We start from the raw sequence: 13,889 nt of genomic DNA on the forward strand, positions 1-13,889 counted from the left end.
GACATGTAACTCGGGTTAAGTGCGTGCCAAAACCTTTGGACAGGTCAAAAACTATCATGCAGAATCATATTATTCCCTGCAGATCCATCCATCTTTCTCTAATCAAGTCTCATTTAAAAATGCACATTGACAGCTCAATGTTCAGACTAGTTATGTAATTATAAAGAGAATGTGGAATGAGTTCCAGAAAATTATCCTGCCAGAAAGTATAGCTATCCTATTCAATCTAAAGTTTGAATTATATATAGTGTTACTGACATTACTCATTTTAAAATGATTATTATTAGCAGTAATTTTATATAACAGGAACCCCCCACATCTGTGTCAGCCTCAACAGATCCAATGATAGGGATTGTTTTTGTTATGGGTTGAAATAAATCCTTTCCTTGTTATATTCATTTTTTAATTTAGAAAAAAAAAAAACATTACAGAATTTACTTTTCAGCAAGCTTACAGGGTCAATATTTTGCTGCTAATGAAAATGGAAAGCACAAACAATATAACAAAGTGGTTCATTATAATTACCTGATCTTTGCTCATTCAAGTCACTGGCAGAGAGCAGACAATTGGAGATGTTACCGCACTCTTCATAGAATCTGTATATTTTGCATTCATTAATTCAAAACAGGTACAATTCAAATGAAGAGTTAACCCCTGCTTTCATGACTTTCCACATTTTCTCCAGACTTGCTACGTGGTGATTACAGTATAAGGTCATTATTGCAATGTCAGGCTCAGTAGATATAAGGGGTAAACAACAATTAAATCTCACAATAACCATTACTATAAGGGACAATTTATTATAAAACTTTCAACAATGTCACTTTAGTCAGTCCTGTGTTGGACACAAATGGTTTAATAAAGTTCAGTTGAGGTGAAGTCTGGTTATAAATTAGCAGAAGAAATGCAGTCCAGAAGGACAGATGGCAGCTGTGGAAACACACTACTCAAGACTAGTCTTCAGTAGATTTTTCACACCTCTGTGAATTTAGCAACTTTATCCATAAAATCATCAATATAAACTTTGAGTCAACGGTTAATATGAATATAAACATTTTATCACACAAAATGACACACACCCACGTGGGGCCCAAAGGCTCTTTGTTGACACCCCAAAACGTCCCAACTGTCAAATATAAAAATAAAAGACAAAATGCAGGCAGAAGGCAGGGTCTCTGCAGATACAGACACCACCACACACTTCTAGTGGGTCATAAGTGATGATTGAAAGGTATTACTTCTGTTTTAGTCTATACATTGTTTCTGTTGTTGAAGAAAGCATTGCAGCTGGTAAAAATTAAATTGTTAATTTCTACCCGAAGAAGTGAAAGGTAAATTGACTTGTCCTAAGGACAAATACCTCAAAAGGTTAATGTCAAGCCCTATAGCTTATAAACTTACCAAGAAATATCACTTTGGTCAGTTTAGATGCTGGTGTGGACTCTTCAACGCTAACAACACACTGTCTGAAAAATTACTTGTAAGTTTCGGTTTGTTTACTTTTTCTCTGGTTCCCCTACTGGCCAATCAGCTGATAGCTGCTGTTAAACATACACATATAGCTACAGCCCCTCCAGCCACTGAGAGAAAAACAAGCATTTCTGATATTTATTGAAACAGGTTTAATATCCTGTGTGTCTGTCGCCGATGCTATGCACCTGTAACCCAGTCAAGGAAAGGGTTAAGAGAAACCTAGTGTTAGCCAATCAAAGGTGGTTGTGCCAGACTCCCTCTTTTGGCTGAGACTATATCTAATCTGTCAGAGGGAGAGCAGGAGACGATTGTGAAGTTTAACGTTGGTAGTCCCCAGAGAAGAAGTTGGTTATTTCATGGCTCAGATTAGAACCCAAATTGAAACGTAAGCAACTAAAACTGCTGAATGTTAGAGCATTGTGTCAAATTGGTCGTTATTACTGAGACTTATAAAGTGTCAGGTTAAGTTCCGTCATAGTGTCAAAAAACGTTAGCTGATGTTGTTGTTCAGTAGCTCAGAGACTATCGGTTAATGAAATGACTGATTTAGCAACACTTTAGTTAACACTTTTGCATGCACTATATCCGTTTCACATTCTCATTAGGGGCTGAGCCCCCCTAAAGGTCTGATCCTAGAATCGTGGTTACGTGTGGCTCACGTTGCCACGAAGGCTCATCATTAGCTTTCCACTGAGCCCTCTGTGTAGGGTTGTGTAGAATCAGTAGAGTCTTGCTTAGTGGCAGATGTTGAGTTTGCACCTGACGTTTCTGCAGATGCAGAGTCTTGTGAGGTCTGGTCTGTTTCAGATGATTGTTCTTGTTGCACCTTCTCGTCTTCTTGTGGATAGAGCTCTGGGTAGCGCTGCATACACTCCTGCATTGCCCTAAACTGCTCCAGGCATTCAGAACCCTTCACCTCCTCCTTACTATAGTGGAAACAGGAGAAGGCATCCTTAAATTCAGTCCCACAGGGTCCACTGGCCATCCCACCCAGGCAGGGGCAGTTCCAGTTGATCTCCCCACTGGGAAGAATCAGGCCTAGGATGAGAGAGGAGGTTTAAGTTAATTTGCGGGTAATCATTTTGCCTTTTTTTTTTTTATAAAACCTAACCGGAGCTACAAGCCTGAAGTAGTTTTACTGCTCCTCACCTCGCTCCTCATATGGGTCATTATTAGGATCTTCCTCTACGAGCTCAGCACTGCTGGGTGTTGCATGATCCTCTTTGGTGACAAAGATGATTCGGTCTTTACCTATTGTGTAAAATGTGGAAGGACAATGCAAACAAATCGTCAATGATAAGTATTGTGGCACCTAATCCAAGCCAAAGGTTAGCTTAATGACATCTACAGCCTCTACTTCATTTTATGTTCTTCTAACAGGTTAAACAGTTGCAATCACAATTTCAACAGTGTAGTGCACGCTCCTCACTAGAGCCTGACCGGTAAATCACCCAAGCTGATATTTTTGGTCCATATTAGATTGGGACATGTTTGTTGGCTGATAAGTGAGCAAAAACTAGGGCTGGGTATCGTTCAAAAATGTTCAATACCGGTACTGATACCAATACCGCGACTTTGATACCGGTCCCTAAACAATACTTTTTTTCGATAACAGTTTCATGAAACTAAAAGAAATTACATTTCACATTATGGCACAAATTTAGTATTACAGCTACAGTAGCCTTCACGCTTCAATCAATCGTATCTTACATACTGAAGAAAAAACATCTTTGTTTGGTACAGATCCTCGCAAAGATTACACTATAATCATTTTATTTTAATATTTTTCAATGAAAATGAGAATAATAATACTTAAATGATCACTCCCTCCAATATCTTTAATCATATTGCAATCGCAATATCAGTCAAATATTTCCTCATATCGTGCAGCACTACTGCTTATTGGCTCACTGACGCTGATGAGATTTACTCCTTAGGTATTAAAATTGGGAATTGAAAGACTAGGCATTTTTGAATACTCAATACTTGAATTCGGTACCAAGCCCTACCAAAAACACTGAGGTTTAAGGTAATTTAGAAACAATGACGACATAGTTTGTCCTTCAGAGGCATCTTACTTTTTCAACTGTAAAATGCCTCTGTATATATCATGGTCAATATTCATTATTAAACCAAATTCCTTTGAATCGACAACAATTTTTGTTAAAAAAACAACTATCAGCCAATATATTGTTATCTTGTCTTGTGAATATGACAAGTTAAATGGTGGCTGAAGCATTCAGATCCTTAACTTTGCTATAAGTATAAATACAACAATGTGAATACTCTATTAAAACGTATTATCATCAAAATGTACTTAAAGTATCAAATGTAAAAAAAATGTACTAATTCTTCAGAAAAATGTTCCCTGTAAGTGTTACATTAGTACATATTATGACATTATTAGATGCTTCAATGCTCAGGTAGCATTTTACTGTATTATCTGAATAAGGTGGACTTTGTACAAAGGTATGTATTTTAGTAGAGTTGAGTTTCCAACTTGGGGGTCGGGTCCCCTGAAACTTAAGGGAGGCCAAGTAAACACTGCTCTTTTATGAGGGGTCATTAGCCAAAAAGAATTAGAAGCACTGGTTTAATATCTTACAATTCACTGTATTTTGTAAGCTTATGTTGTTATGCGACATATTTATCTACAAAGTGGTAACTATAGCTGTCAAATGAATGCAAAGAAGTAAAAAGTACAATATTTCCCTCTGAAATCTAATGTATTCCAAGTATAAAGCAGCAAATACACTACCTCAAAATCGTACATTAGTGGAGTACGCTACTTGAGAAATGTACTACTGAGTTACTTTTCACCACTGGAAGAGATATATATACCGACGCTACGACAGTCAACATATTCTCGTGAGGAAAACCTTGACTTATAATAATGACAAAAACGAGGACAAATCATTTAATGACCGGACTCTGTCGAAGGTGACTTTCTATGAAAAACAGGGTGAGTCATTGTGAGAAAGCTAACAGTCGTGTTCACTCATGGTGTAACAGGTAGGCTACATATTTTAAAAGTCCTGAGCGGCTTGTTATTAACGTGACACCTTTAACAACCAGGTAACGTTACGACACTTACATTAATTTTTCATTCAGACTCAAATCAACTTCAGGCTTAACCTTTCCAGATAAGTTAACGTTAGCGGGCTAGCACAGCATTTACCTTCCTCTCTGACCGAGCTCATGTCTTCACGCTGGGACAGATTAAACTCCTCTTTTTGATTAACAGCAACAGCTCCGAGGAAAACGACTCTTACTGACAAACAAACGCAACACATGGAGATGACAAATGTTTTTCAGTCCAGCATCAGTTAGCTTGTTCCACAACTACCCTTGAGCAGGTAGATCCTAAATCGGATCTGCTAGAATGGTCGACGTAGCTGCGTTTAGGTATTTTAGGGTTGGTTAGGGTAAGAAGCCAATCAGAGGCAGAAAAAGCGGACAACAAGGCACGTCCTTTGATGTCGGAACGTCTAGCGGATCCGATCTAGCATCTACCGCTTGAGCAGACCTGCTCTGGCTTGAGCATCTTCACCTTTTCTGTTTCCGGTAGCACAGACGCTCCGGGGCGCATTGCTGCCCCCAACAGTTGCACAAAATCATGCTTGTAATTTTACACAGGCAAGGGTTTTTCAAGAAAATTATACATTTTGACACGCACGATTTCGCTCTAACTTTTTGATTAAATATAATGTATAGTCTCAGTCAAAATACAATATAACTCCTTTGCTTTCTGACAAGAGATGACAACCTAGAAAAGAGGGGAAGTGTGATATCAAGGACATTTGTCCTCCTATTAGCTAGAGTCCATTTATTTTACACTTTAAATAAACTTACTTACAATAACCCTGCAACAAATACTACTTTAGGATCTACCTGCTCAAGGGTAGTTGTGGAACAAGCTAACTGATGCTGGACTGAAAAACATTTGTCATCTCCATGTGTTGCGTTTGTTTGTCAGTAAGAGTCGTTTTCCTCAGAGCTGTTGCTGTTAATCAAAAAGAGGAATTTAATAAAATAAAATTGCCATAATAATACAATTGCCATAATAACAACCAAATATCTTTTTTTACATTTTGTGAATATAAATTTACTAAACATCATCAAAAAGAGTTAAGTGGCTCTTTGGTGATTTACTCACAAAAAAATTCTAATGCACTGTAGATCACATATGGCATCATAATCCTTATAGAAGTAGCTACACCATAATGTAGTTGTAAGCAGATATGTGTTTATTACTGTTTTCATCAACAGCTATAACTCCTCCCGTGGGCATCCATAAGTGGAGGCTGATGTATAAACAGATGACGGATGGTTATAGTTGTCGAAAAATACTGTACATTATAAACACTTAATGTCTTTATAGCAGCTTCAAAATTCACCTGGGACACTTCAGACAAGTAGAAGAGTCAAAAGATTGTCTTTTTCCACAAAAAAGGTTTTATTGAGAATGTTTTTCTATAAGTTTGTTCTGAAATGCATTTATTCTTTACATATTCAAAAGACTTTATCTTACACTTAAGAGAAATTTAAAGTAATTCAATGCATGGCCTATGTACAGAAAATCATAATTTTTTCAGGTGTTGAAAAGCAATCAATGCAAGTATGCTTAGAGCAGACAATTAAAAAAACAAAACAAAAGAATGTGACATGTGAGGGTTAATACTGCCGCTCCCTGGGAATGCCATTCATTGAATGGTTCAGATGACAAAAATAAGTTGAACAATATTTTTGACAGATGGACCCCAATGTGAGCTCCCCATCCTCTTCTTACAAGACCCTGTTTAAATAACTTAGCGCAGGGTCACAAATCAGGAAAATGACAGTACTTGACTCAGCGTTTGACAGTTCAGCTTGTGTTCCACACCTTCAGATAATTGGCAGGTTGACAGGAAAATAAAATAAAGGTGAAAGTAAAAGCAAAAACTAAGATAACACCAAGCAGAACATCGAGTGCATTTCTGCACACAGCAGGGAGTTGACCCCCATTATCCGTGTTGAGTATGCCTGCACACTGAAGCGCTCTATTGTCAGTCTGAAAAAAGAGCTAAACCACCTTCATCTCATCCACAAATGAATCTTAGGGAGCTATAAACTTGAGTCAGTTAGAAAATCTGGTGAAGTACATCTGAAATGTCGGTCTTTGTTTTACTTTGGAAGATACATGGTGGGAGCAGCAAGCGCGTAGCCCCACCAATCTCGCAAAGTCCCATTTCAGATGAGATTCCTGAAGATTCCTAAGACATCCTGAAAGTGGAGGGCTGACGTAGGAGCTTCACATAGATGTAAAATAAATGCAAAGTTGGTGATCCTAATAGAAGTTGGTAGAAGGTGGGAGGATATTGGCTTTTCTAGAAGAGCAGGGCCCCCATGCTGCCCATTTCGCTTTGTTCTTTCACAAAGATCTCAAAGTACTGATAGATGATGGTGACGGCCAGCAGGATACCAGTGCCAGAGCCAATGGCTCCGAGAAAGTCAGCCATTACTGATAAACCACCGATACACAGTCCACCAAAGGCAGCAGCAGTAGGAATGTACCTAGAACACAAAACAGGGAGATAGAGATGAATATTCATACACAGAATTTTACCTTTTGGTTTCAGCAGAAACGCTAAGTATCAAAAATGGTAGATATTTAAATACATTCATCATGATTGTGGAGTAGCGATTAACGAAATAGTTCGACATTTAGAGAAATACAAGTATAAGTAGTAAGAGTTAGAGGAGAACATCGACACCACTCTCAAGTTTGTCTGCTAAATATACGACAACAGCTAGTTAATTTAGCTTAGCATTAAGACTGGAAACGGGGGAAACCGCTAGCCTGGAAAAAGTTAATGAGTGTGTTTTTCCAAAATGTTGAACTATTCCTTTAAGCGTTGCATTATTATAGATGCACATCCAAGTGAGCCGACAACTGTTCAACGACAACAATTTTTCATGGAGTTTGACCTGCCGATACCGATTTCAATTTTTCTAACCACTTTACAGCAGGTTTTTGGTGTCGTCCCTCCACGCCCTAATTTGTCCTTGGAGGTGTTGCATATGGCAAACTTGTTATCTTCTTCACACAAGCTGAAGAATTTCCAAACAGCTGACATGTTGCAGGTTAATTCACGAGGTTTCCTACATGTGCGTTCCGTGTGCACGGGTGATGCTGATGCTACGCGATGTTAATCATGCGGCGCCCGAGTGCATTTGTACAAAAGCATAATAAGCAGTGATTTTTAGAGTGGACACGCGCTTCACACCGCGAGCGGGCATGCGCGCCACCCGGCGGGGAAAAAAGGGAGGGAAAGGAAAAAGAGACTGTCGCTGTCCGCAGGATAACTAGCCAGTGGAGATCGCTTGTGTGCATCATGGATGTATCAAGAGAACGTGTGCGTCGTATAACTTAGCTGGTGATTTCGTTGTTTGTGTTCTTCACCTGCTAGCTAGGTTGCACGTGGCTGTTGATTCGATATAATGGCGATTGTTGAACGCCCTTGCTCACGTTTGTATTTTATGTGCATTATTTACATGCTACAGTAGTTAAACTGCATTAAGATAATGTAATTAATAGTGGGTTTATTGTTATTATTTGCTAGCCTATATATAATTCCTATGCATTGTGTATGGTAGCCTTTACAATGTTATTTATTTACAGCATTTGACCGGCATAAAATCGGCATATGTCAGACTGACTGGCCGGTCGCCGGTCATGGCCGATCACGTGAAAATCGGCCAATTCCGGTCACCAGCCGGTCAATCGGTGCATCTCTACATAAAATCGTATTAAAAAGAAAAACAAAGAAACAGGGAGGCGACACTAATGCAAAGAATAAGGGATTATACCGGTCTCAAAGATTCAAATCTAAAAAAAAAAAGGAAGGTAGGGTGAAATGTGCGTTGCTTTGATTGTAAGATGGGAGTTATTTGCTTTAAAACAGTGACAAAAACATGAAATAATGTAAATCCATGATGAGGGCTTATAACTATTCTAACTGATAACCTTCTTCAATGTGTGGTTTATGCGGCTGATGAGGTATGTAAAAAGAAAAAATGGATTTAGATTTTACCTGTTCAGTTCATGGACCATTGATGTTTCTCTGTGTCCCCTCATCACCATCTGCTGCTCCTTCAGCTGTTTCGCCACCTGGATGAAAATGAAGAACAGAGCTTCAAAAACACAGTCTGAAAGAAACATAGACCACCACCTGCCTGAAAGTGGTTACAACTTACATCTTTGGCGGAGGAGCCTGAGACTTCAATCCAGGTCTTGGAGAAGAACGCACATGATCCAAGCATGAAGGCAATGTAGATGACTGCATGGACTGGGTCTTCGAGAACAGAGCCAAATGACTCAGGGGGAGAGAGGAAGTAACAGAGTCCACCTACAGGGTAGGCACGGGCTGGACCACCTGACGTTGCGTCCTAGAAACATAAGAAAAGAATACAAGCTTTAAAAACGGGCAGAAAAAAAAAAAATTAACGGACAAACAAACAAAAAATGACTTAATTAAGTACATCTGGAACGGAAACAAACCGAATGGAAAGGTGTGTTCAAATGTGTACTTACAGACCAAGTGCCGAGCAGATTAACCAGGAAGTTGCCACTGAAGCGTGTGGAAAGCATCTGGGAGATAACATACAAGTTGGAGACCAAGGCAGACTGCAGGATGATGGGGATGTTGGAGGTGTAGAAGAGCTTGATGGGGTAGGTGTTGTACTGGCCGCGGTAGCGAGCGGACTTGATGGGCAGATCAACCCTGAATCCCTGTGAGAAGAGGTGAATTGTGTGAGTGTTCAAACGGTTTACATTCCCTAACTTCATTATCTTGTCTATTAGCAATTCCTATTTTAAACTTTGAGAAAAGTTGCATGTTAAGAAAAGGCCAGCAACTCACCTGAAAGTATATCACTACAGCAAAGACAAATACTGTGGCGATGAGGTTCATGAGGTTGGGCAGGTTCTGTCTGTAGAAGGCCTCTCTCAAAGCACGCACTTTGTCGGTACGAGTGGCCAGCAGATGGAAAAGCGCAATGATTGCTCCCTCAAACTCTGTACCTAGAAACAGTAAAGTCACAAGTATGAGACAAAGTCCTGCAAAGTGCAAAGGATCTAAATGAATTGACCAAAATCACACATCCACCGACCACGTTGTGGTTTCTTACCTCTTCCAGTGTTGACAGTCGTGGGGCTGAAGGCCTTCCAGACGATCGTCTCACAGATGTTGGTAGCAATGAACAGCGAGATGCCTGAACCAAGACCATAGCCCTTTTGGAGCAACTCATCCAGCAGCAGCACGATCAGCCCAGCCACAAACAGCTGTGGAAGAACACAACAAATACGGTCAGATGAAAAAGCACTCAAGGCCGTCATGTGAAAATGTGTCACTTTGTAATAAATTCACATTTCTTTGCAGAGTCCTGGCTGTTAATTCTGACTATGTAGGATAGACCATTCCTCCCCCCCTCTTAACTTAACTTAATAAATGTCCTGTTCTCACCTGAATGATGATAAGCAGACAGATTCCTGCACCCATCTCAGAGGGATCTCCATACATGCCGGTCATCACATATACGATGGACTGTCCGATGGTGATGATCATTCCAAATACTGAAAAACATTAACAGGTGTCAGACAATCTACTTATACATTCTAACCATATATTCACACATTACAACGTGGTGAGAGTTTACTCACATTTCTGAGCTCCATTGAAGAGGGCTCTGTCCTTTGGTGTGTCTCCAACCTCAATGATCTTAGCTCCAGCAAGCAGCTGCATGATCAGGCCTGAGGTGACAATGGGTGAGATACCTAGCTCCATCAGGGTACCTGGAGGGAGATGTTCAAGTTAGGATATACCAGCAGGAGAGCAGACACACATTTCCTCTTTTATAAATGTTATTAGCTGGACAAATACCTCTGTTTGAGGCCAGAATTACTCTCATCCAGTAGAATGGATCTGCAGAGTCTGAAGACATGATGCCAAAGAGGGGGATCTGTGGGATAACAGTCAAGAGACAATTAGATTCTGTTTTAGTGATGCATGACTTTAAATGCTTCTATGAACTTGCAAGTGTTGAAATAATGCTCAAACTACAAGTCCAACTCTAAACCTTCCATTCAAAAAATGTAATCAAATCATTGGTGTACATGACAACTACTCAGTGCAACACAGTATACAAATCCATGGTATTTGGATAGTATGACAACTGTCAGGACACACACATTATATATATATATACACACACACACACACACACACACACACACACACACTCATACTAAGAAGTGCTAATTTCACTGCAGGTGGTTGAGTATGCCGTGATTTTTCGATTAATCAACAGATACATTTTTTTTTATAACTTGAAGTTTTTATTGATTGATGGCGCAGTGGATATAACACATGCCTTTGGTTTGGGAGACCTGGGTTCGATTCCCACTGCGATCCATCAACCAATGTGTCCCTGAGCAAGACACTTAACCCCTGGTTGCTCCAGAGGCGTGTGGCCTCTGACATATATAGCAACTGTAAGTCGCTTTGGATAAAAGCGTCAGCTAAATGACATGTAACGTAATAAGCCCCTTTAATTTTAAGCATCAAGCACTATCTTGATGCAGGGCTATGATTAGTTGTGATTGGCATTTGTCCCATTTCTTCACATTTTTTATACAAAATAATTCAACAAAAAACATTGATAGAATAATAAATAATGAGGATGTCAGTTATCTCTAGTCTCAACTAATTCTACAGAAACATTAGGTTTATTAAAAGGTTATATGGTCTTGTAAGCTCAAAATGTTTACTACAAAGTTCTTTCACACCACAAAGTCTTATTGACAGGCGTGTTGGATAAAAAAGAAATAATACTGTACACTGGGACTAGGCGTTCTGACTTAATTTACAATATTTTTGTACTCAGGCCTTTTATGGTCATTCAAGAAGACCAACTTGACATTAATAAAGTGACTGCAAGTGATTGTAGTGCACAGGTTTTTGTTTTTTCCTCTCCAAAATGTTACAAATGAAATCATATGGATTCACACTTCCATTTAGCGTAGTTGGTGAACAACTAATATATGACAGTAATTAATTGTGACACTTACCTGGCAACAAACCAGGAAGATGAAGAGAGTGATGGCAGTCCATAATACCTTCTCTCTGAACTGGATCTGTTGGACAATCACAATAAAATAAGATTTATAACAAATGGCTAAAGCAAGCCAAATGTGTTTTTTTTTTTTATTGCCAAATGCAAATGTATTAATAATATGAGCTTGATACATACCTTTCTTTCAGGTTTTTGGATCTCTGGCAGGACTGCACAGAATGGCTTTATCACCTCCAAAAATTTGACTAGAAAAAAGAAAACATGAGTATTTATGTGAGTAAACTGGGAATAATAAGCTGGTCGCCACTGGGACGTGGCAGTGAATGGTGGGCGGACTCAAGACAGACTTCAATGACCTATACCAAACAGATTTAATAATAAAATCAGGCATTTTGTATTACGGGTTTTCCTAGCTATTTTCTCACCTTTACATCGTCACTACTATATGTTTCTTAGCGTTAGGCAGATGTTTTAGGGACAGCAGGCTCAAGATTACATCGGCTGTGTTATGCGTCGTCATCACTAGACTGTCAATGTCTTTGAATGAGCGGCTAACACGTTAACGTTAGCTAAGAAGACGTTTCCTGCCAACAATAACCACTGTAAGGTTTCTAAGATCTCACCACAAATCAAAATCCCTGTTACAAAACTACTGATTAACTGTTTAATTAAATTCACTAACCAACTACCATTACAAAAGTATCCGAATAGTACAAAAGCAACTGCCAGCTAGCTAACGTTAGCTAGCAACATAAGCTAGCCTGCTATCAGTGCCAGCGCTAATAGCGTTAGGTTAGCTTACTAAGTTGTTAAAACTGTATTTAGTGTATTTCTACACAGACTCTAGATATCAGTCTCGTTCAATTCATGTGACAAAGTCATACTCACTGCCCATGATGTCCAACTGTCCACCTACGTGCTCCTTTACTGTGTAAATCTAAGCAGACACAAAATCTCACTACTGACTGACGAGGAGGAGGAGGAAGAGGAGGAGGAGGAGGAGGAGACAGTTTAGAGACACGTCACCACTAACGTTACAGACACGAAGAACAACGTACCAAGATACCATCTACGCAATTACGCAGTTACGCCAAAAGAATAGAGCTCAACAGTGACCGCCCACTATTTGCAGCAGTTTTTGAGTGTGCTGCAGGCAGCTGATGTTCAGTAATCGACATTTCAATGATTGATCCAAATGTAAACGTGCTACATCAGGACTTAATTACATACAAGCTGTAGGCCTACCTCTGCCCTCAGGAAGATCATAAAGCTTTGCTTTATGGAGAAATTAAACGGCAGGAAATTTGGCTAGTTAAGAAGTTAAAGAGGTTTCCTTTAAAATCTCGCATAAAATATATCCAGCAAAAAAGACAACAAAACATTTCATCTTGAATATTCTTGCACTCTGTAAACTAAAAGAAGTAACAATTTGTCATTTGTTTTATCGCTATATGTAGACTATAGCCTATTTGAATTTTTTTATTTTGCATAATAAAGTCAAGACAACAGTAACACAGGAACATTAATTAATAAAAAAAAAAAGGTTGTGCAGATGAGATTATAAACCCCCTATGGGCTTATAGAAGGAATCTCGCCTAATGAAGAGAGGAATAATATAGATAATGAACAATTACAATTACAAGTGTTCTAAACAAAAAACAACTAATTGAACACAAGTAAGCACTGACTTTAAAAACATAAATAAAATAAAAGCATAAGGTTGGCTACATAAACATCAAAGGCATAAAATAAATTACAATAATATAGATAAAATGAGGATATGTGGACTGTGAATGTGTAAGTAGAAATGAGAGACAGCAAGGCCAAACAAAATGTGATATGAATAGTTCAGATCAATACAGACAGTTAAGTTTGGTTAATCAGACAGGTCTTAAGCCTCTTTTTATAATTCTGTGTGGCCTTGACCAAATGTCATGCTTCCCTTGTTTTCAAGCCATGATGTCTCTCTCTTTCTCGTGGGTGGGCCAAATTCTCTGGGCGGGCAAAGCAGAGAAAGGGGGGGTAATCTTGCCCCTTATGACCTCATAAAGAGCAAGATTCCAGATCGACCCATCTGAGCTTTCATTTTCTCAAAGGCAGATAGGATACCCAGGGCTCGGTTTACACCCATCGCCATTTCTAGCCACTGGGGGACCATAGGCAGGCTGAGGGAACTCATATTAATGTTAAAAAACCTCATAAAGTGAAATGTTCATGCCATGGGACCTTTAAGATTAATTTTGGGTTTGATACATTTCTCATCAACCATTATACATCGATTTGAATGAATTTGTATACATTTT

At 39.1% G+C, this 13,889-nt stretch overlaps 2 protein-coding genes across 2 annotated transcripts; both read right to left on the bottom strand.

The window, feature by feature from the left end:
* Window positions 1–825: 825 nt before the first annotated feature.
* chchd4b (coiled-coil-helix-coiled-coil-helix domain containing 4b) lies at window positions 826–5,013 on the bottom strand. Its single transcript, XM_078248441.1, has 3 exons — window positions 4,652–5,013; window positions 2,623–2,724; window positions 826–2,511 (listed from the first exon to the last, which is right to left on the bottom strand). Exons 1-3 carry the CDS (start codon window positions 4,764–4,766, stop codon window positions 2,153–2,155), a joined length of 576 nt encoding a protein of 191 aa, XP_078104567.1. The 5' UTR covers window positions 4,767–5,013; the 3' UTR covers window positions 826–2,152.
* An 892-nt stretch (window positions 5,014–5,905) lies between these two features.
* sec61a1a (SEC61 translocon subunit alpha 1a) lies at window positions 5,906–12,583 on the bottom strand. The gene is made up of 12 exons (XM_078248442.1): window positions 12,475–12,583; window positions 11,764–11,831; window positions 11,582–11,647; window positions 10,395–10,473; window positions 10,175–10,306; window positions 9,978–10,087; window positions 9,643–9,796; window positions 9,375–9,535; window positions 9,047–9,244; window positions 8,710–8,901; window positions 8,547–8,623; window positions 5,906–7,026 (listed from the first exon to the last, which is right to left on the bottom strand). The coding sequence occupies exons 1-12, from the start codon at window positions 12,479–12,481 to the stop codon at window positions 6,840–6,842; spliced, it is 1,431 nt and encodes a 476-aa protein (XP_078104568.1). The 5' UTR covers window positions 12,482–12,583; the 3' UTR covers window positions 5,906–6,839.
* Between the last annotated feature and the right edge of the window lie 1,306 nt (window positions 12,584–13,889).

Source organism: Sander vitreus, chromosome 4, assembly GCF_031162955.1.
Source record: "Sander vitreus isolate 19-12246 chromosome 4, sanVit1, whole genome shotgun sequence".
In the NCBI taxonomy this organism is placed as follows: domain Eukaryota; kingdom Metazoa; phylum Chordata; class Actinopteri; order Perciformes; family Percidae; genus Sander; species Sander vitreus.

What these genes read in the sequence shown, in the direction of transcription:
- chchd4b (XM_078248441.1), bottom strand. Translation starts at nt 4,766, where the DNA reads ATGTGTTGCGTTTGTTTGTCAGTAAGAGTCGTTTTCCTCGGAGCTGTT. An exon ending in GAGCTCGGTCAGAGAGGAAG is followed by an intron (nt 2,725 to 4,651) that starts GTAAATGCTGTG and finishes TTTACACAATAG; the next exon opens with GTAAAGACCGAATCATCTTT. An exon ending in TGACCCATATGAGGAGCGAG is followed by an intron (nt 2,512 to 2,622) that starts GTGAGGAGCAGT and finishes CTCTCATCCTAG; the next exon opens with GCCTGATTCTTCCCAGTGGG.
- sec61a1a (XM_078248442.1), bottom strand. An exon ending in TCCAAAAACCTGAAAGAAAG is followed by an intron (nt 11,648 to 11,763) that starts GTATGTATCAAG and finishes ATTGTCCAACAG; the next exon opens with ATCCAGTTCAGAGAGAAGGT. An exon ending in ATCTGCTCGGCACTTGGTCT is followed by an intron (nt 8,902 to 9,046) that starts GTAAGTACACAT and finishes TTATGTTTCTAG; the next exon opens with GACGCAACGTCAGGTGGTCC.